The sequence below is a fragment of the Mauremys reevesii genome, linkage group 6 (assembly GCF_016161935.1).
Source record: "Mauremys reevesii isolate NIE-2019 linkage group 6, ASM1616193v1, whole genome shotgun sequence".
In the NCBI taxonomy this organism is placed as follows: Eukaryota; Metazoa; Chordata; order Testudines; family Geoemydidae; genus Mauremys; species Mauremys reevesii.
Window position 1 is genome coordinate 105,263,350 of NC_052628.1, and position 23,860 is coordinate 105,287,209.

General features: G+C 39.9%; 1 protein-coding gene across 3 annotated transcripts in view; it reads left to right on the forward strand.

Annotated features, from left to right (window-relative positions):
- PTPRD (protein tyrosine phosphatase receptor type D) overlaps positions 1–23,860 on the forward strand; it is a 1,010,945-nt gene that overhangs the window by 598,737 nt on the left and 388,348 nt on the right. For all 3 annotated transcript variants that reach the window (XM_039543118.1, XM_039543120.1, XM_039543119.1), the window contains one exon: positions 19,966–20,133. In XM_039543118.1, the coding sequence (XP_039399052.1) occupies positions 20,049–20,133 (85 nt within the window). In that variant the 5' untranslated portion in view covers positions 19,966–20,048. The remainder of the gene's footprint in view (positions 1–19,965; positions 20,134–23,860) is intronic.

A 23,860-nucleotide genomic window follows, 5' to 3' on the forward strand; every position in this document is an offset into this window, starting at 1 on the left:
CTCTAGCTATGTGGACCTAAGTTTTACGTGTAAACTAGGCCTTAGGCTGCTGCGTCACTTAGGTGTTTTTGAAAATTTTACAGACTGGGACTCTTCGGGTTGGTAAGTAGGATCAGTGGCATATAGAGCTGGTTGAGAATTTTTTGATAAACTCTTTTTGTCAGAAAGTTCCAGTTTGTCGAAACCAACGCTTTTTGTGGGAACGTATAAGTTTTGACAGACCTTTATTCAGAAAATGGTTTCTCAAGTTCAGGCTGGAATTTCTGGTGAAAATGAGAGAAAAAAAGGACCCAGGGTAGCCAGTTGTCTAGCAGTTAGGATACTCAGCTGGAAAGCAGAGGATCCAGTTTTAAGTCCCTGTTCTACTTGATTCAGCTAGAGGCTTGAATGTGGGTCTCCCATATCCCAGATGAGTGCCTTAGCACTTGAGCTACAGAGTGAATCTCTTACTAGCCCAGTGGATATTTAATTATTTATACAAAGTGGAACCGCTCCCAAAACACTGAGAGCATAACCAGTTAGGACACTTTTCCTCAGATGTGGGAGACTGATTTATGTCCAAGCTGTGAAGCTGCAGAGCAGGGACTTGAAATTGTCTCTCTCTCTCTCTCTCCCCCACTGTGTGCCCTAATCACCAGACCATTGTCTATTCTAGAGTGAGTGTGTGTGTGTCTTTCACTTTTTGTAAAAACAACTTTGAAAGATCTCTGTTTCATCCTGATATGGGATGGGAACAATTTTCAAAATCTTTACAATTTTCATGGGGTAGTAAAATCAGTTCCTACCCAGCTCTAGTGATATGGTTGTAGGACTTAGTAAATGTTCAGATTTAAATTACGATACAAAGCTATATTAAAATCCCCAAAGGATCTTTGTATCGCTCTCTTTTTAAAAAACAATTTAATTGAAAGAATAAAATTTCCATAAATATCTACAAAATAACCATATTTTTCCCTCTTGAAAATGGTTAGAAATTGAGAGAAATTCATGTTATACCACTTCGCTTACAGAAATACTTATGATCATATTCCAAATATGGCATTGCAGTATTATCATGTGTTGGGCAACTTTTTTCTCTACATGCTTTAGAAAATGAGGGGGAAATAATTGCCTGAACCCAAACTGAGCTGTTTAGACAACTAAGGTAAAATCCTAGCACCATTAAGGTCAATAGGACCTTTGTCATCGACTTCACTGGGGGTCATGATTTCACCTCATAGTTTTGCGCACTTTCCATTTGGGGAAATCTATAAAACCTTGGACATCCCTCCCTTTTGGGGGAAGATGTGTGGATTTTTTATTTATTTTGGGTCCTAAACTGGAAGAACAAAAGAAAGCTGTCTTCTGTAGTACTTAATTGAGAACACAAAGGGGTTCAGATTTACTTCTTGTTGTCCTTAGGGATATAGATGTTTTCTGATCAGTGCACACAATATAATAGGAAAATCTACATTTTTTAGATAGCCAAATATGTTAACATTCTAAATATTTCACTAGTTACGGCTCAGTAGAAAAATGTGCAGATGAGATTTAGGCTTTTTTCTTTTGGTTTGAATGTCATAGCAGTACACTTTAAAGACCTCCAGCTACACATAAATTGAAAAAGCAAGATTTCCAGGATTTCAGCTTTTATGAAGCATGTGTTTCAAATGCAATTAATTTGTCTCCTCTTCCTTTGGTAAGAAAATAACTTTAATCTCTTCAAGTCTGTCTTCTTGAAAGGCAGGGTGTTTGTGTCTCAGAGAGAGAGAGAGAGATCTTGTTCTGCAGCTCTCTCTCTTTGCTGGTCTCTCTCTGCAGCTCTCGCTCTTTGATGGTCTCCAGTAGGCTTCACCTGAGATACATACATGTGCCTAATTACAAAAAACAAATTATTTTAACTCAGAAAAATGCAAAGTACAATGAAATGAAGTTGTTAAAAATGAAATAATAATACTTATTACTTTTTTAGCATTAGCATTTAAATGTGAACATTATTCAATGCTGAACAGTTATAAAAGAAAAAGAAAAGAAAATACACATAAAAGAAACACATAGTAACTATAAAAGAAAAAGGCCTTTTTAAAATACACTTATGCTAAGTAGGCAGGCCAGTTCCTCAAGCATCCTGCTTGTCATTATTTTTTTCTTTATCAGCTTCAGCTACTTCATCTATATCTTTGTAGGCATCATCATCAATTTCATCAGTATCCCCTTCCTGTTCATCTGATGGATATTGAGTCACCTCTTCCTCAGCCATTTTCTTTTCTAATCTTCAGTTGCAATACGCGATCATCAGCCTGTTTCTGGTTTTTGAATAGATGATTCCTCAAACAAACCCATTCCGTTCTGCACATACAATAATACATGGTAACACTGACAGAATTTCTGCCACTGCTAGAGTGCAAGGTGGACCCTTTCCACCATGATGAAGGAATAAGATGTTTTGATTCAATGACTCCACGGGATTGCACGCCACGCTGTTTTACAACTGCATGGGCTACTTCTTGCTTTATAGTTTGCTACCTCCATCAGAATTGTTTGCTCATTTGTACACCTCTACCCCTATATAATGCTGTCCTCAGGAGCCAAAAAATCTTACCGCATTATAGGTGAAACTGCATTATATCGAACTTGCTTTGATCCGCCGGAGTGTGCAGCTCCACCCCCCCCGCCCGAGTGCTGCTTTACCGCGTTATATACAAATTCATGTTATATCAGGTCATGTTATATCGGGGTAGAGTCGTATATCCTTTAAAATATGCAACAGCCACTATGAGGTCATAAGCTGAATTAAATTAATCATCTCAAAGGTCTTGGCCCTGGAAGTGTGGATCAAGAAGGTAGACATCACTATGTTTGGAAGTGATTGCTTGATTTTGTGTGATATTATCTTGTGTGTTGTCTTTTTCTCTTCAGCTTTGTAAGTGGACTCTCAGAAATATATTTCTTAACGTTTGGAATTTGTTCTTGGCATCTGACAATGTAAAACTATCATTTTCCATATTCTGAATGGGCTGAACAATGGGTTCAAGCATTGATATGAAAAGACATCATCATCACTCAGACACCAAAAGACATCATCATCAAGAATGTCAGTGTGGATAACTCAGGAGCAACACCCAGCCACCCTTTCTTCATCAGCAGCTTGAGCTTTCTTGCATATTTCAAGATCTTAGAGACATTTAATAGAAGTTGCCCATCAAGTACAACATGGCTTAGTCAGTGTGGATGAAACTAAGTGGTGTACTAAATGATGCTGAAAAATGGCTGTGGTACTTAGTTGTTTTTGAAAAACTTGACAATGCTTTTCGCTTTTCAAAGGTTCCGGGGCCAGAAGGGACCACTGTGATCATCCAGTCTGACCTCCTGTAGAACACAGGCCATAGAATTCCCCCAAAATAATTCCTAGAGCATATATTTTAGAAAAAAATCTAATATTGGTTTTAAAATTCAGTGATAAAGAATCCACCATGATTCTTGGTAAATTGTTCCAATGGTTAATTACTCTCACCATTCAAAAATTATGCCTGATTTTCTGTTTGAATTTCTCTAGCTTCAGCTTCCAGCTATTGGATCGTATTATACCTTTCACTGAAGATTAAATTAAATATTTTTCCCCATGTAGGTACTTATAGACTGTAATCAGATCACTGCTTAACCTTCTCTTTGTTAAGACAAATACATAAACTCAATGAGCTCAATCCCTATATGGCATGTTTTCTAATCCTTTAATCATTTCCATGGCTATTCTTGAATTGTGGATAACAGAAGTGGACAGTAGTATTCCAGCAGTGGTCCCACCAGTGCCAAATATAGAGGTAAATAACTTCTCTATTCCTACTCAAACTGCCCGTTTATACATCCCAGGATTGCATTAGCTCTTTTGACCACAATGTCACTCTTGGGAGCTCATGCTCAGCTGTTCACCCACCATGACTGCAAATCTTTTTTAGAGTCACTGCCTCCCATAATAGAGCCCTCCATCCTATAAGTATGGTCTGCATTCTTTGGTCCTAGATGTATATATTTATATTTAGCCCCATTAACATGCATATTGTTTGCTTGCACCCAGTTTATGCTGCATTCCAGATTGTTCTGCTCAGTGATGTGTCCTCTTCATTATTCACCACTCCCCCAACTTTTATCCGTGATGATTTTATGTTTTCTTCTTGGTCCTTGATAAAATCTTTAAATAGCATAGGGCCAAGAACTAATCTCTGCAGGACCCCACTGGAAACATATCCGCTCAATGATGGTTCTCCATTTACAATTACATTTTGAGACTTATTAGTTTGCCTGTTTTTAATTCATATAATGTGTGCCATGTTATTTTTATATCATTCTAGTGTTTTAATCAAAACATTGTGCAGTACCAAGGAAAACAGCTAACAGAAATCTACAAGTCTTGTATATTACATCAACACTATCACCTTTATCAACCAAACTTGTAATCTCGTCAAAAAAAGATACTGTTAGTTTAACATAATCTATTTTCCATAAACCTATGTTGATATGCATTAATTACCCTCTTTTACTAGTTTATTAATTGCATCCTGTATCAACTGCTCCATTACCTTGCCCGGGATCAAATTCAGGCTGACAGGCCTATAATTGTCTGTTTCATCTTGTTTACCCTTTAAAAAAAGTGACACATTAGCTTTCATCTAGTTATCTGGAACATCCCAAATGCTCCAAGACTTATTGAAAATCAACATTTATGGTCCATTTTCACACATTATGAGAAAGCTATCAGTTCTTGTATGTCATCAGTGAAAAGCTGCTTCATATGGGCAATGCATCCATAACATGAAAGATGTGGATACTCAGTTATCAACACAGCCTAAGTAACCTTCATATTAGGTATGTTTTCAGTCACAAGCAAAATAACCTTCCATGGACCCAATTCATTTATTATATTTTTTTAACTGGTGAGCCAATATATATAGGGTTGTGTGGTGATGCTCAGTTATGCACTGGAATGAGTAGAACACTGAGTAACACAATTTGTATTAGAAGATGAAAAAATGTCATTCATATCTTCATGAAAAGACTCCATGTTTCATGGTGACGCTGCCAAAGATGGAGTAAAATGAGAATGCACAGAAGAAAACAAATTGATGTAAACCAGGTTTCTCTTTCTTGATGCTTGACTTCAGTAGTCTATCTTTGACAGTAGCTGGACACATCACAAGAGTTCAACAGTGTTTCTCCATTCTATCTACCTGCATCACATACTCAGAAGCACAGACATTGCACTTAGCTTTAACAGTTTTTCCATGTTCGTGTCTAGTAAAAAATGTCTACACAAATGATTGTCTTTCTCTGAGTCTGCATAATTTATTATGTCATTGTTATGAATGCCTCACTACTTCTGGAATGCTCTCTAGAAGTATCTAAGTCAGCCAGTAGCCATTCACATCTTTTCTGTCCGTGTTGAGAGAGAAGGTTTAATGACACTTGGGCTAAATCTACACTAGCACTTTTGTCGGTAAAACTTTTGCCGATCAAGGATGTGAAAAAACACACTCCTGGTTGACATAAGTTTCACTGACAAAAGTGCCAGTGCAGACAGTGCTATGTTGGCAGGAATAGCTACTGCCATTCCTTGGGGGCAGTTTAATTATGCTAATGGGAGAGCTCTCTCCTGATATAGAGCGGCTACTCTGGAGACCTTACAGCTGTGCAGCATATATTGATGGCCTGGTATGCAAATTAAGATAGACATACAATGTTCTAGAAGATTTCAGTCAGTCAAAATGCTCAGCTTTCAATTAGTTCACCTTTCCTCAACAGGTAGTTAGCGTGTAGTCAACTGAGCAATCAAGACTTTAAGAGAAAAGGTGGCACCATGATGCAGTCAAAAAGGTAGGTGGCTGCTTACATTAGGGCATTCTTTCTGGGATATTTGACAGCATTTGACCATGGTCAAATGATAAGTGGTCACTTGACCTGTCAATTGACATTGTTTGATTGGTCAATTGACAGGCTTGCCAAGCCTAAATGTAGTGTGTTGCAAGGTTTTTATTCTTCGTCATACTTTTTAGGAGCACACGGCTAAATTTAAATAGCTAACTCTTTTTTTTTTACTGATTGTGGACTAAGTAATGACCAAAAGAGGTTTCAGTGAGGTGAACTTGATGACCATTAGAGATATCAGCAGCTGTTATTAAAAAATAATAGGCAGAGGCACATTGAAAAGGGTAAGGTACAAAGTGTCATTTACTTCAGTTTCAAACAGAATTGAGCTTCATTCTCTACTTAGCTTAGAGGAGCTAGACCTCGTGGGTTTTTACTGAAATGTTGTGTGAGGAGGAGCAACATCAGTAAAAGGACATAGGTAATATCCAGGCCCTCATGTATTTTACCACAGCACAGCAACATAGGTGCAGGGAGATGAGCCACTGAACTGCCAATAAGGTCATCCCCCACAATGCATGAGGGAAAGTATCTTCTGAGCCAAGTTGCTTGAGCAAAATTGTCCAAACCAAAGCCCTGAGTAGTGGAGATTTGTCCCTTCAAAGCATATTCAGAAACTCATCCTTAAAAAAATAATATTTCTAAGGGAATTAGAGCATTTTTCAGCAAACTTTGGTTTCCGTTGTGTCCATTTGATCCTGCATTCCCATTTGATCCTTCTATCTTCAAGTTCTGGCCCATTCCTTACTTTAAGCTTTAGAAATGTATCCCTTGATTTCACAGCATCAGCTACCAATCTACTCTCCTCCTGCTTTTTTTCTGTTGACTTTTTTATTTCTTTTTAAAACACAATCAGAAGCCCTTCTCTTGAATGTTGACTACAACAATTAAGCTTTTATCAAGCCTTCACATCTCTCCAAATAGAAACAACCAGGGAGCTATAAACTAGTTAGTCTCCAAAATTTTGCAGAGAACCAAAGTTCAACTATTTTAAAGGATATATTGTTAGAATTTTTTCTAGATCTAGAAAGCATGTAGAAATGTGTAAAAAGCATCCAGGTTTGCGCACACAAAAAAATAAAAATTAAATAAAAATGGCCAGTGCTTTTTTAAATAATGGGGTTTGTTTGTTTTTGTCTATTCATTAATGTGTCTCTTAGAGTAATTAGGGCCAGATAGTTACTACATTCTTATATTTGGATCATTAAAGTTTGACTATAACAGTTTGTTTAATAGGTGAAGATAGGCTATTTGGCTAACAAAGGCAAGCATTATTTTTTTCCATTAGGAGTGTTCCTGTCATAGGCTTATTTCACTGATAATAAAATTTATTTTTATTTCCATCTTCATTTATCCCATACCTTCCAAATGCCAGGGGACTGCAATCAGTTACTAGAGAGGTAATAGATTTTGTCATAGCAATCTTTTTCTACGGTTGTACTCTGCTACTTACTTACTTTCACAAATGCAAACACAGTAGGGGGTCAGTGGGAGGCCTAACCCTTCTCTCTGCTTTTCACTTTCCACCCTGAAGGGAGTTGAGGTGGAGGTTCTGCAAAGCATCTAAAATGGAAGATCTGAACCACTCATTGCTATTATTTACAGATACAATGGAGATTTCTAAAGTATACTATAAAAAAGAATACACATTGAGCTACACTGCCTGGCCCTGTTGATCATTTTACTGACTATTTTATTTCCTTCCAAGAACGGCCTGTTCACTTCAGGAGGTTCCCTTTGGTGTCTAGAAGGATAGCGAGTGAGAGTCTTATTAAGGAAGCTCCCACAATGAGAATGTCCGTAGGCTTTTGTTGACTTTTGAGTCCTTTTTCAGAATCTGTATGTTTCTTTTTCTAAGTGTAATAAAAATTACTATATTTTACAAAGATCTTTTATAGTGCTCAAGAATATATTTTTTCAAAAGAGCAACTATGGGCAAATATTTTTTTAGTGCCATTATGTCATATTTTAGTATGGGAAATGCATAGTGCTTTTATTGCTTCAGGAAGTTTTTGTACTTTATTATCAAATCATCTTATAATGCCAACTGCTTTTGAAAAATAACCATTGCAGTCCTCCATCTCTTCCTCTAATATGGTTGTATTGCCATCAGCAATGTTATAATAAAGTGCAGTCAGCCTAATCTAGCTGCAACTGGATTACTGTCCTGTGTACACTCTGAGAATTCACTGTCTCAGTGAGTTATGCTTCATTCTGATTAGGCAACAAGTATTTTGGATAATATTGAAACAAAGCTGTAAAAGGTTAAAAGAAAAAGAAGAAACCATAAAAACAAGAAACTGTAGATACATCAGTTTAAAAATGCCTTGTTGTGTTGCAGCCAAAGCTTTGGCCTGTTGTTAACTTCTAGTTTACTTTATTATCCATGATACTCAATATGCTTTTATAGGGCTACTAAACTCAGTGCACAGCCCATGTAAATGAGCTCCTGGGGGAGATGGGAGAAAGTGTATTAGGGAGAATTGTAAGGGTAAGAGCAGCGCAGCTCCATCACTATTTTTACAGGAACCACTGCTCTGATTAGTGGGTCACCCAATGCAGCAGGACTGGCTAGTGGATCCACATAGTCAATGACTTGCTAGCTCCCCTCTCATCTGTCGCCAATAACACCTTACATTCTTGGGCACCGGAAACCCCTATGGAGCTGTGCTCCACAGTTCACAGACAGTACAGACCTTTTCACTCTCTCAGGGTATGTCTACACTACTGAATTAGGTCAATTTAATAGAAGTCAGTTCTTTAGAAATCGATTTGATACAGTCGATTGTGTGTGTCCCCACTGAGCGCATTAAGTCAGACTAGATGATCATAATGGTCCCTTCTGACCTTAAAGTCTATGAGTCTATGAGCAGTGTGCGTACACAGTACTGAGGCTAGCGTCGACTTTCGGAGCGTTGCACTGTGGTAGCTATCCGACAGTTCCCGCAGTCTCCGCCACCCATTGGAATTCTGGGTTGAGCTCCCAATGCCTGATGGGGCAAAAACATTGTCACGGGTGGTTCTGGGTACATGTTGTCAGGCCCCACTCGCTCCGTGAAAACAATGGCAAAAAATCGTTTCTCGCCTTTTTTCCTAGGTTATCTGTGCAAACGACATACCACGACAAGCATAGAGCCCGCTCAGCTCACTAGCTGTCACCGTATGTCTTGTGGGTGCTGCTGGCAGATGTGGTACTGCAGTGCTACACAGCAGCATCCCCTTGTCTTGCCTTGCCTTGTGGACAGCAGATGGTGCAATACGACTGCTAACCGGCATCGTCGTCCCGTGGGTGCTCCTGGCCGACCTCAGTTAGGTTTGTCGGGGGCGCCTGGCCAGACATGGCTGCTCCTGGCTGGCTTCGGTGAGGTCGGTCGGGGGCTCCTGGACAAAAATGGAAATGACTCCAGGTCCTTCTCTTCTTTAAATTTTATCTAATGGAGATTCAGCCCTGCCTGAAATATCATACCAGCTGGCGGCTTTTGCCTCAGGCTGCTCTCCCAGTTGGCAGCACTGCACGGTCACACCTGACAGGCCAGGCTATGGTGTGAAAGTTGTTTGTTTCTCCTTGATGAAAACCTGCCCCCTTGGTTCACTCTACTTCCCTGTAAGTCAACCGCCCTCCCCTCCCCCCTTTGATCTCCACTTGCAGAGGCAGTAAAGCCATTGTTGTTTCAAATGCATGCATTCTTTATTAATTCGTCACACAAATGGGGGGATAACTGCCAAGGTAGCCTGAGAGGGGTGGGGAAGGAGGGAAGCACAGGGTTCGGGTAGTTGTAGGGGCACCCCCTAGAATGGCATGCAGCTCATCATAGAAGCGGCATGTCTGGAACTCTGACCTGGAGTGGCCGGTTTTCTCTCTGCTTCTTTGGTAAGCTTCACGCAGCACTGCTGCAGGTCCCTGTTATAAGCTCTGTCCTTCTTGCCCTTAGAGATTTTTTCAAATATTCTGGCATTTTGTCTTTGAAACGAAGTTCGGATAGCATAGATTCATCTCCCCATACAGCAATCAGACGCAGTACCTCCTGTTCAGTCCATGCTGGAGCTCTTTTGTGATTCTGGGACTCTATGGTCACCTGTGCTGATGAGCTCTGCATGGTCACCTGTGCTGATCAGCTCGCCACGCCACCCAAACAGGAAATGAAATTCAAAAGTTTGTGGGGCTTTTCCTATCTACCTGGCCAGTGCATCTGAGTTGAGAGTGCTGTCCAGAGTGGTCACAATGGAGCACTCTGGGATAGCTCCCGAAGGCCAATACCGTTGAATTGTGTCCACACTACCCCAAATTCGACCCAGCAGGGTCAATTTCAGCGCTAATCCCCTCATTGGGGAGGAGTGCAGAAATCGATTTTAAGAGCCCTTTAAGTCGACAAAAATGGCTTCGTCATGTGGACAAGTGCACGGTTAAATCAATCTAACACTGCTAAATTCGACCTAAGCTCACAGTGTAGACCAGGGCTCAGATTCTGAAATCTTTCAATGGGGAATACCCTAGTACAATAGTTTTGTTTGTTTGTTTTCCTTTAAGTCCACAAGGTAGAATATTCCTAGGTATGGACAAAAAACAATGCTGATTTAGACTGGTTGTTTACCATGGAAATAATATATATAAGCCACCAAAAGCTAAGACAGTATGTTGGTATTAAGCTACTGCTTGTCTGGAGAAAAGAAAGATTTTAAAAAAATATTTGTATTGCATTGTGTTTTTCCTTGGCTTTAAATGAAAAGGCAATTCCCTTCAAAGAAATATACATTAATACTAAACATAAGACCTGAAAGAATTTTGTGTGTAGAAGTCTTCCAGTGAATCAGTCACTTTGCCGGGAAAACTCTCATTTCATTTTGTTCTTAAAGCAAAGCTATGGGGGGGGGGGGAAGTGGGCGGGGGATCTGAATAGTGGGTCATACTTTTGCTTCATAAAAATCTATGTTATTATATTATCAATTAATGCTTCTTTTCAATATATTTAGGAAGAAACACAGTTCTATAGCATTATCCTAGATCTCACCATATCTCTATTCAGTTGAGTTTGCTGGAAAACAATTCCAATAGATACTGATTAAATAAAATATTTATTTTAGCTGGTTTTCACCAGGTTTGATCATATGCATTTCTACAAAGGAACAATGTATGCTTTAATTAATAGTTTCTGCCTAGGAGAAACTCCAAGTTGGAATATTTAAGGGTAATAACAGTCAAGCCATTCAGAGTTCTAGGATTATTGCATGTCAAAGTAGAGGGGCATTGACAGAGTATGTGTTTGTTAAGAAAGCTTTCTTTCCTTCAGCATGCAAGTTTCCAGAAAAATGCATCCATATCCCCACATCCTAAAGATATAGGATGAAATCCTGGCCCCATTGAACTATCAGCATTAGAAATAACCTGAGTCTGTTAACAGATACATTGGCGCAGTTTCTCAAATAGTGTAAACTGTCATAAGTCCATTGAAATCAATACCATTATCACTGGAGGATTTCTAGCATTGCTTTAAAAAAACTATTCTAAAAGTACAAATTCTCAGCAAGAATTTTTTTAACTGTTTTTTTTAAATTCTGTGCATTCTCCCACCACAGTGAGAGAGACTTCACCCTCCCCATCCCCAGAAGCCTTAAGTTCATGGAAGATGGGTCCATCCATTATTCTTAGCCCTGATGGTCAGGGATAACTCCATGCTCTAGGTGTTCCTAAGCCTCTGACTGTCAGATGCATGGACTGCATGACAGGGGATGGATCACTTCAAAATTGCCCTGTTCTGTTCATTCTGTTTGAAGCATCTGGCACTGGCCCCTGTCGGAAGACAGGATACTGGGCTGGATAGACCATTGGTATGACCCAGTATTGCTGTTTTTATTGTAAATATTACAAAAGTGCATGTACACAATGCTTATTCATCAGTTCCATTATTTGGAAGGAAAGAAGGCAAAAAGGAAGATGGCCAAAATAAAGTGTCCTAGTGTACAGTTTCCCATAGGAAAAAATTCAGAGTTAATATGTTTTTATAGTCTATAAAAGTCACTAAGATGTCAGATCTTTCTAAGTGCCAGGATATGTGACATCTTGCAAATGCATGTATGCTATAGATATCTGATAATTTAGAACATGAATCATACTACAGGAAGATTAGGCTAATAGCAACAGATATTCTTGTCTGTTTTAGGATTACATATAAAAACGTTGATGAAGATATTCATTTGCAAGAGAGTCTTCTTCATACAGGGAATCCCACTAAATAGCAATTTATTTAATGGAAAATCCTGCCTAATAGATATTTTTTTCTTTGTATCAAACTGCTTTGCACTAATTTAGTACAAATGTGGCACTTTAGTATCAACTGTCATTAAGCCCTTCTCCATTTTTTACATACTTATTTTCCGCTCTGCACATTAATGGGGGTCAGTTCCATGGTTACCCTGCATAATTTGTCCATGCTCCACAGTAGCACAACCATTTGTATCCTGAACAGAGAACTCCCCAAGGAATAGGCACATAGCGCCTGCGTGTCTGCCATATCCTGCTTCTTCTCCAATGCCAGTGATTCTGCCCTCTTGTGCTGGACTGAGTGCGAGGAGATTGCTTTAGGGAGGGCATGCAGGTTTTTCTCCACCAGCTGAGCTTGCTTCCTTTTAACATGGACCCTCTCTCACAGTGTGCCCAGTTCTCCAGCCCTCTTCTTCTCCCCCCTCCATTATGTAGCCTTGAGTGTGGGACCACTAGATCACACATTAAGTTGTTTTTTCCAGGGCTAAGTCCCCCAGAATGCACTCTGGCTTTAAGAGCCCAGGAGTTTGGTGCCTTGTGGGTGCCCAAGCTCTCTCGAAACCAGGTTACCAGACACTTTTTGGACCCTCTCCATTCTGTTTTGGGAGAGAATCCTGAGGCCAATTCCTGGATCCCTTAGTCTCAATAGAGAGTAGGTCCTGAAGCTCCTTGGAGGCGCTGTTGAACTGCTCTCTCTTTAAAGGGCTCATTAATGCATATGGGTTATTGTCTGGCTATGCCAAAAGGAGAGGAGACTTTTGACATGAGTTTAATCAGGCTGCAACTTTATTATTAGATGCCTGGGACAGCAGATCAAAGTGTACAGTGCAGGCAACCCCACGTTTAGTCCATAATTACCCGGGAGGCTTTTACCGGGTCCCTCTCTTTTCCCATCCAAGTCCCTTCAGCAAATCCATTGCCGGGACCTTATCATCCACTGCCCCCCTCGTAGGAGGGTTAAGATGGACTATGAGAATGGGGGGGGGGGTTGGCTCCCTGCCATGCCAATCATAAGAGTCCTCAACTGCCCCCGGTTTGTTCCTTTAATGTACACCTCTTTTTAAGTCTGCTTCAGGTGCTGAGCTTTTAAACCCCGCATTCCCAGGGGATGAGTCAGCGACCACACTGACCCTTTTTGCAGCCGTCCCCTTCCCCCCCACCATAAAGCATGTTCCCTTCACTCAGCCAGCCAGCCAAATACCACCCCCCACCCCGCTTAAAGATGCAGAAGGGAAGGTTCATAGGAAGGTTCACACCTCCTTTACCCTTTTTTTTTTTTAAAGCAACTAGTAAAGAACAAGTAAGGTTGCACAAGTAATCTCAAAATATATGCAAATATTAGGGTGTTCAGGTTCCCACAGCAAGATTAACTTGGCTACGTTTGCAAATATGTAGCACTTTCTACACATACTTTACTCTTAAATGTGTAGCTTAATTTGCAGTTGTTAAATATATATACAATCTTAAAACAGTCCATGCAATGTGGACAAATTAACATTTCAGTAAAAAAGGACTTGTGCTTTTCCTGATTTCCATGGTTTTCTGTGATTTTCAGCAGCAATCTTGAAGTTACCTTGAGTTCTGGTTGTTGTTTTTTTTGTACTATTGTTTCGGCCTTGTTAAACGGTTTGTATGTATGCCAATTACTATGTGGGAAATAATATGAAACAATATCTGCAACAGTAATTCCATTCTTTAGCATTAAAGAGTTGAAGGGAAAACTCTCTATTTTAACTGTGTCATATTTAACTTCAGGAAGCTCAGAACTGGGACATTTATTGGAAAATTCTAAATAATGGCAAAATATGTTGTGGCAAAGTGAAATCAATTTTGACTATTAACTTTTTTTTAAAAAGGTTAATGAAAGCAAAATCCCGCCTGCATTATTGTCACTATTTAATATTGATATTGCGGTGTAGCCCAAAGGCCCTCAACAGGATCATATTTGTATTGTGATAATATCTGTACAAACAATCATACTGGGGGGAACGGGGGTTGGGCCAGGCCAGATGCATGGGGGATCTCTGAGCTATTTTGCTGCCGGGGAGCAGGACTGTTCAGAGAACCTTCTAAGATTAGGCTCTGTAACAGACTATTCTACTACCTTTTAAAAGAAGCCAGCATATACAGTGGGTCTTAACGATGCTTCTAAGCCAGGAAGTCGTTCCCCACTAGGCTGTGGTGCACTGGCGGGATGCATTAGCCATTTCAGTTTAGTGCTTAAGGAAGTGCTGTGCTGGACTTGTACCTAGATAAATGTGCACACTGTATGCCATATAGGACCAAACCCAGGCAGATAATGTGCATATTTTAAAAAAAGAACAAAAAACAAAATACTATCCCAAACTACTTTTCTAACAGCTTTTTGCTGCCTGTTTGATAAAAGAGCAAGTTAGACCTAGGACTGCAGGCAGTTGCTGTTGTTTCTGTAGAAGTATATTAGTTTCATATGTTCCATTTGGAAGAGTCTGAAATTTATCATTGTAAAAACAATTCCAAGTCCTATTTTTGTTAAGTCAGAATAATTTCTTGCTCACCTAACATGCTCCATCATTTTCAGTCCTGATTGTCTTTCTATTTGTTTTTCCTGGTGGTGTTTCTAGTTTAAGGGTGGCTGAGTAGTTTGTGACTACTGAACTGGTAAGAGTTTTTCCTACCCTGTCTGACTGGCTCAACAGTTATTAATGTTTCTTTTCAGCCGAGATTTGAGGATGAAATCTGTTTATCAAACAGTAGATGGAAATCTACTTGACTTGCACAGATATGGAGCTGAGTTGCAGAGGCTAGAAAGTGGGCACATTCTAGAATTGTGGGTGTGGTGAACGAAGCATAAAAGTAGAGTATCACCACTTTTCTCCCCACTTCAATCCTATATACTTTGTCATATGCAGGACATGGTCAGCTGTTTTTGTTTGTTTGTTTTAGTAAGTATTATGCAAATTGTTTTCCCATCAAACCAAACCCCAGATCAGAACACTCCTGAAGTTTAGAAAATTTCAGCTCTATATCCCGTTTAGGCCAATCCATCTCCCCAGATTTAAATCTGAACTTTGAGGAAGCTGGGGTCTGGTTACTAACTTCTTCCTATGCTAGGCATATAGGGCTACATTTTCTGCTATTGTAAATTGGTTCCATACGTGGTGGAAATAGGGGTGCTGGGGATGCTGCCACACCCCCGGGTTTGAAGTGGTTTCCATCATATACAGGATTTACAGTTTGGTTCAATGGCTCTCAGTACCCGCACTATAAAAACTGTTCCAGCACCCCTGATTGGTGCAGCTCCACAGACTAGAGTAGACCGATATCAGTTAACAACAGCAGAAAAATTTGGCTCAGCCTTTTTTATGGGAATTGACATATCTGGCTTCCCTATATTCCTGTGGCTGGGAGGAGAAGGGGCTATCAGAAATTCTCATCTGGAAACTGTTTGCACTAGGGCAGTGTCCGCTTCCAGAGTATTCATGTTACTACTGGAGACTTAATATTTATGTCCTCCTCATTTCAGAGGAGTATTTCCTCTTCTGAAACTTTACTGGGATTTTCCCCTTTGCCTCAGATGTTTGATTTTTCTAAAAGGAGTTTTCAAGTGCAGTGCATATGCTGGATTTGTTCCCAAAAGTCATTCTGGAAGAGGGCCTTCTGGTGTGAGGGTTCGGCATCTCAAGCTCTCTTTCAGAAGTCACATGGGAATGCGTACAACCAAACCTTCAGTTTCAGCAGTCGTGTATTTGGTTTGTAGATGAATATAGTTGGGAGTATTCCAGAGAATACTGCCTTTGCAGCATGTGATTAAACAATACCTCTGTTAGGCTTCTGTTATCTTGTTTCTATTGAAGTCATTGGGAATTGTGTCATTGACTTCAGTTGAAGAATAGGACCCTCACTTTATAGTCAGTGCTAAAGATACGTTTTTCATTGATATTACAAAACCTGAGAATTGATATTGTATATTCCAATTAGGCCACACTAGAATGAGAAAAACAAAATCCTCTGCACCATCACCTCCAAGCCTCTTTGCATGTAGCCCTCTGGGCATGATATGACCTCCCATAGCTAATCTGCAAGACTCCTGTTCTACCTACATTTAAGTCCCTTTTAAAAACCCCTCTTTTGCTGTGCTGAATACAGTGAATAGTGAATACAGTAGTATTGAAAAAATCTGTCTTTGTTGCTCCTTTTCCCATAACATGTAGCTACACTTTTGTTTTTCTCCATGCTGTGATCGCCTCAGGGCAGGGACTATCTCTTCTTGAATCACTGGAAAGCATGTAGCGCACTGTTGGTGCTCACAAATAGACTATGATGAAGAAGTTGAAATTCAATTGGTTGAATCTGTTCTAAGAGCCGTATTACAGTACTTAAGAAAATTGGGCATCACCTGATAACCCAAATGCTCTTGTAATGCTTACGGCTCCATGCTCCTGTGCCATGTGATTAGGAGTATCACCTGCTTCATGCTGACGGAGGAGAACTCTGTTGTGATAGTACCATGTAGGGATTCAGGATACCTCCCCCTTCATCACAACTCTGGCTGATCAATATCGCTTGTCAAGGAACTTCCATCTTCTGTTCTCTTAGCTCACTCCACAGACATACCCACTCATTCTAGACACACTACTTGTTTCCACCCTCTACTCTTCTTAGTTCATCTCACATACTAAGGAAAATGGACTGGAATAGTTACTGTGGAATAACTTTGCATGTGGACACTCTGTTCTGGAATAAAAGTCACTTTATTCTGGAAGGATTAGTGTGCTTTCAAAGTGGAGTAATTATTCCGGCATATAATTCCTTTTTTTATTCTTTAGTACAGTATCCACAGGGGGAGCTAGTCTGGAATAGCTATCGCGGAATATCTTATCCTGGTCAATTTTCCTGTGTAGACAAGCCCCAACATAGAAGTTTGGGACAGGTTGAGAGGAGACAGTCACACAGTGAATCTAGTACCTTGCAGCAGGGAATTGTAATCAAATTGTTTCTCTAGGGGCCAAAGGTTGGCTAGAACAAGACATACAACTTGGTTACATATAAGCCCTACAGCAGAGGAGGTGGGGGAATATATTGCTGTAGCTGAGGAGCAGGTTTCATCGCCTTTCTTCTCTCACCTCCCAGCTGTTTCTGTATTTGCTATCTATTATACCATGTTCTAAGTGTTGCTTTCTCACAAAGCAAGTTGGCTCTTGCCTCAGTTTTGAGTTCCCAGGGAAACATGGTGGTGCTGGGAGAGTTATACTTTTTTTGTTGCAAGAGTTATACCACATTGTCTTAGTCTTTTACTAATGGATGCTTGGAGGTGGCTTCATTCATAGATGGCATGAGTTTTGTAATATCAGTTTAGTCCTTATAAAGCTTTTCCATGTTAGTTTTCACAAACAAGCAAACAGAAACAACCATCCAAAAAAGTCCTTGCCACTTTATTCAGTACAGTTTGGCACTGTTGTCGATGAGGATGTCCAGGGCTGAGGCTAAGGGTTATTGTAGGTCAGAGCTGAGGCAGAGCTCTGTGGGGAAGCTTGACAGCACTTGCCTATCTCATAGCTTGTCTCTCTCCCGAGTTATCCACCCATCATCCACATGACTTCACTAACAATATTTTTAATGAAACCACCTACAAAAACAAAAACAACAAAAAAGTCCACTCTGCCTGCCTTCTCCAGACACTTGTATTTTCACAGCCTAAAATGCTAAAACCCTGTTGTAGAAGCATAAGCAATTTAAGAGAAGAAATAGAAGTTCAAGGTTCACCCGCAGAACATATTAGTATGTTTATTGGGTTAGTTAAGGCCATGACACACTGAAGGTGCAGAGAGAAGGAGCAGCAAGGGCTTCAGATTGTGTGGTGGGAGCGATAATGAATGTCTCTGGGAGCAGAGACAGAACGTTTGGCACTACTGGTATATGTGTTTAGAATGAATGGGATGGTGTGTCTTTAATAACTGCAAAACACCTTCTCTTCTCCTCTGAGCCAGCTTGCCTGCCATATTTTGTGTGTTTCCCTTTCTCTTACAGACTTCCTGTAGATTCTGAAAAAAATGTATTTAAAAGCCTTATTTCACTTTTCAACTGGGAAGTGGGGGAAAAAATACTTTTCAGTGTCACACTGGAAAACAACTTAGCAAAATAGTCTTGTGCTGGTCGTTGTCTTTCTCTTTCCCTGAGCCCTCACCTTTTTTTTTTTTTTTTTTAAATTACCAACAAACCCCCACTCCCTACCCCCAAGACATATTTTATGGCTCAGACGTGAACCTTAGTGGCCATTATATTTCCACTGTGCTTGTTTGCAGATATCAACTTGAAGATTTGCATGGTACAAAGATTGCATCACCCCTTCAGTCTAGTAAAAGCACAAAAAAAAAATCACCTCTTCTCTGCAAGTGCAGTTCATACATCTCCATCTTTGTGATGGCACTGAAGCCATTATGTAGCAGTTGGCCCTGATACGCTTGCACAGACACAAATTGAGTCCGACAGGACTGATGTCTCATGGACTTTGCTGTCATTTGAAATGCTGGCACGAAGATGGTAGCGATGAAAGGGGGGAGCTGGTGCCTTCAGCACTTTGCCTATGAAGATTTCTTAGATTCATATCTCTTGATAGAGGTAGCTGATTCGAGAGGTAGTTTTACAAAAGAGATTGATAGCAGCAGTGGATTTCTAACATCTGGTCATCTTTTTTTTCTTCCTTGAGTAGATTCTTTCAGCATTGCACTGTAGTATAAAATAGGCTCTTCATACCACCCACAAGTCTGTAAGATCCATCAAGTGGAATAATTAGTATAATTCCTTCCCTCCCTTTTGGTTTTTATCTTCACTGCATGGAAGCTACTCAGGCAGGGTAATGAAAAAAGAGAGTATCTGTTTTTCTTATTGTGCTCGAGCTAAGTTTTCAGACCTACCAAAGTATATAACTTACAACTCTTTTGAAAAGTGCAATTAAATTGCAGTGTTATTTTAGTGACACAGTCGGGCTATTTTGGGATATCTCTAATATTTCCTCTCAGAGGGAAGCATTTCTACGTTCTGCAATTTCTAATATTGCTTGGGTGGAGTGGATTTAACAAAGAATAAAATGGATTTCTTCTTAAAGGCAAATGCTTACACTGTATTGTTGATTAGTTCTTATATAACATGTTAAATTAAACTGACTGAACTGAATCTGGGCTCTTTATTCATGATTTCTGTATTGCATAAATTAAATATAGAGGAAAATCAGAGAGGAAATGTAACCTTTTAGACGTGTGGGACCAACACTGAATATGAGATTTGATGTGTTAATATGGGGGATCCAATATGCTAGCATTGCAAAGCTGGTATTAGGAGTAGTCTAAGAAGCAGATTTAGCCCGGTCATTCCTACCTGATGCCAGGAAAGCAGCTTCCAATATGTCATTTGTTAGTGGACTTTTATCCTGGACATTGAATCCTTTCCTAAACCCTTCCTTACAGCATCAATATGCCTCATTCTGGTGATGTATTAAACTAATAGTTCATTAGAAACGACAGTTCATTTTCATGATATGTTACTCAAAATGCAGTGCTGAGCCGTCAAGACAAGACCCAACACATGGGATCGGTTGATCTGAAGATGGGAAAAGGTGTGCTGGGGACAGGATGCTCTGTGGCTCCAGCATTCTGGCTTCAGTGCTAGTAACATCCGCAGCACCTCGCTACCATCAGTGTACTACAGTCTCCTGAAGATTCTTTGTATTTTTAAACTGTTTTGCCTCTAACTGTAAATATTGGGGGAAAACAAAACCAACCTCCCCTAACCGTATTTCTCTCTCTCCTTTTCTCTCCACCTCTCCACAGACTCTGAAAATACTTCATCAGAAATTTCAGACTGGACAGACTCATAGTGGCTTCTGAGCCAGTGAGACCGAGGCTGCCAAAGCATGCTGGTGCCAAGCTGTCGGATGATGCACGTAGCCAGGCCAGTGGTGGTGCTCCTGTGCTTTCTGCTTTCTGCTGATGCTGAAAGTAAGCTTTACTATTCAATGGTGTTGAGATTTTAGCCATAATGAACAGTTTTGTTTTCAGCTGGGTTGGCTCCACGCCCCAGCACGCCAAGCGTGTGCTTGGGGCGGCATGCAGCGGGGGGCGCTCTGCCGGTCGCTGGGAGGGCGGCAGGCAGGGCTCCGGTGAACCTCCCGCAGGTGTGCCTGTGGAGGGTCCGCTGGTCCCGCGGCTTCGGTGGAGCCGCGGGACCAGCGGACCCTCCGCAGGCACGCCTGCGAGAGGTCCACCGGAGCTGCTGGATCTGCGACTGGCAGAGCGCCCCCCACGGCATGCCGCCGTCCTTGGAGCGACGAAATGTTTAGAGCTGCCCCTGGTTTTCAGCCAACAGTTGCTGAGGGCCTCTGAATGAGTCTCCTTTTCAGTAAATCTTCAGTGAGATCCTCTGTGGCTCACAGCCAGTATTTGAACAGGTTTGTTTATGTGACTTACCATTTTTCCTCCTAATGCTCCTTTTCGTAGTCATCTAACAGTTTCTACTGTTCTCTTTTTCTGTTCTTTTCTTTTTGCCAGTTAGTTGGTAGAGATAATATTAGTGAAATTATATAGGCAAAATGAAGCCTAACCTTGCTTACCACATGGCAAACATCAGTTAGTTCCATTAGGAACTTGTTTACTTCCTCGGATATTTCCTTTTAAGTTTAGTAAAATAAACAATAGACTGTTGAGTCCAATTAAAATTCCAGGCACTTTGTAGCTGTCGCAGCAGCTGTTCTAATGTATTATTTCCGACAGCTGTCGTGGAGTACAGTATTCAAACTATTCAAGCAGAACTGACAACTTTGGTCTGAGTGGGTAGTATAGGTACCTAGGTTCTGTGTATTGGGCAGAATTTGGACATTTTATGATACTGCAAGGTTTTGGTCAATTAGCTTACCAATTAATGAGAAGATATCATCTTTTTTTAATTGGGAAATAATTAGGCCTACCTTGTTTACATGTGTTGTTTTTCCCAGCTGTCCTGTGGCTTTTTGTAGAAATGTTATACCAACAAGAAAAGCCACTTGCCACTGCCTGTTGACAGGTTGGTTTGCTACAAGCTGTTCAGTTCACTTGGTACAGCAGCATTTTTCTCTTGGCTCTTCTTAGGATTATTAAAACATCAACATTCATGAACTCTGCCCCCCTTCTGACTTTAAAGTGGATTCTGCTCTCCCTTACAACTATGAAAACACAAAGAGGCAACTCTGTTGAGATAAATAGAGTTACAACAGAGTAAAAGTGGTGTGAGATCAGAATCGGACACTATTTTAGTGAGAATTCATTCAGTTCTCATTAATCCTGTTACTAAGTCATTGTGGACTCTGCACTGAATTACATTGAGATAGCAGCTCTTAAAACATGGAAATGGAAAAAAAATTATTAAGGCTCTGTTTTCTAAATATAGCACCACGAAATTGAAATACACGAAAAAACAAGCATGCACAAAACATACATGTTTGTAGAATACTGACAGTTGAGATTATTTGGGTCGTTTCCAGACAGTTAATGACCAGCTGGGATAGTTGTGTCTAAGGTGAAGCCAAGGACATTTTAAGACTTTAGCCAGCAAATAATTAACTGGAAAATAGCTCAAGCACTAGACGTTTCTGCTGTTTTAAAGCACCATCTATTTTAAAAGACAAAATCTATGCTTAGTGAACAATAGATTTTAGAATCTGATATTGCTTTTCTGTATAAGATGCCAGAGTACTGTACTTCTGGTGGAGCTGAAGTGAATTTTTGTGTGTGTTTATATTGCTTGTTCTTTACCAATCAGATAACAATTGGCAAAAGGACTGCTGCACTGCTCTTCTCTTTTATAAAGCTTATGAGAGAAGGGAATATACTCCACTGAGGACTAATGTAGGATTTACTTTCAAACAGGCTGTACTATAAAAGCACTTTAATAAAGATCTTAATAGTGCTTTGAGATTAGCTTTTCAAAATTATTGTGTTCCTCTCTCATGTCCTTAATACTTAAAACAAAATGTGGCAGTAGGCTCTTAGACATTGTTGTGGCAGGAGGTTGCTTTGTTCATAAGTATCTGTTATTAGCATGAAGCATCAACATGCAGATTAAGGGTTGTAAAGTTGTGCTTTAGGATTAGGATGAATTTTTGTAGCAGTTATTGTTGATTGATCTTGGCTAGACACTAAGGAATGGTCGTGATGGGTAGAAAAGTGATGCAAAAATAAAGATTATTCACCTATAACTAGAATTATTACAGATGGTTTCTGCAGAGGTCAGACACATCCCAAGAGTGGGACTCTGCAGAGGCCCTTTAAAGAAGATGCTTATCACATGTTTAGTTTCTTTGCCTTTTGCACCATATTGTTTGTACCATTTATATTGTTTATACCATATTGTTGCATCATTGCTCATTAATATTTTCCCGTGATGGTATTGGATATCAAATGTGTCCTGATTGCTCTGAGCATAAGAAAAAAATCCATCATGTTTCCATAATTCCTTAAAAAATAATCCACAAATCGGCCATCGGCCAGCTGAGTTCTATGACAGAGGAACTGACAGCTGATCCGCTACCCTTTCTGGAAGGTGTCCCTATAGTTAATGGGTATTACCAGACAGAATTTCAGGGAACCAGGGCAGCCAGCCAAAGAGGGATAAATTAAGTTAACCACATCTTGGAGGGGTTGATAGCATTATCGTATCATCTACTGTTGTTATGCACTAAAGTATTTATTGCTCATTATTGTTGTTTATCACTAGAAGAAAGAGAAAAATTAGTATGTTTAGATCTGAATTTAAAAGATTTTAAAACGGGAAAAATATATTTTGAATATCAGAAGGCTATCGGACATATAGCTAAAATGTCAGTATCAAACTAGAAATGGAATCATTACGTTCTTTAATTGAGAATTTGCTTCTCTAAGGGAAACTGAAATTCCTGAAACTAAATCCAACCATATGTATACTAGCCATGATTGTCATCTCAGACCCTCCAGGATACAATCAAGAGTAATGAGTGGTTGGATAATTGTATTAAACAAAAAAAATAATATTTTTGGTACATATGTTTTAAACATTTCCCTTATGATCAATAGGAGTAAAACTGAATTGGGCAGTATAGCTTATGTTTTTTTATGGGGAAAATGCAGTTTCTAACCTGAACAATTTAAAATATTTAGTTTATTTAACTAAGAACATTCTAAAACGTTGCATGTTTCTTTAGCATAATTTTCCTTTACTACTTTTTCTTTTAAATAAAATATTTACTTTTACTCCAAAGTGGAGTTGTGATCCAATGAAACAGAAATGTACTATGACTAAGGAATGTAGAAAGTGGATAGATTTTTAGCACTAGTGGGTGATCTTGAAAATGATCAGTTCATATATTCAAGCTCTTATGAGAAGAGACTTTCATCTGAGGTAACCTCTACTTCCCGATTCCAGTCTGGCTATAGATATAAGGTCTGATCCTGCCCAGTGGTGAGTGCCCACATTTCCAGTGACTTCAGTGAATACTGAGCATGCTTGGTACTTCATGGGATTGTCCTCACAGTGAGACCAACTCTTTGCTACTTAACTGCTTCCTCTTCTCAGGCCTGGCTGTAGCAAGGCCCTGCAACACATGGGGGACAGGGGAATTCAAAAAGTTAATGAAACATTTTGGTCATCTGAATAAGTGGGTTAAGTTTTGGCTGAAGGTTTAAATCTGTTTTAATCTGATCTGAATGGCCCCTTAGT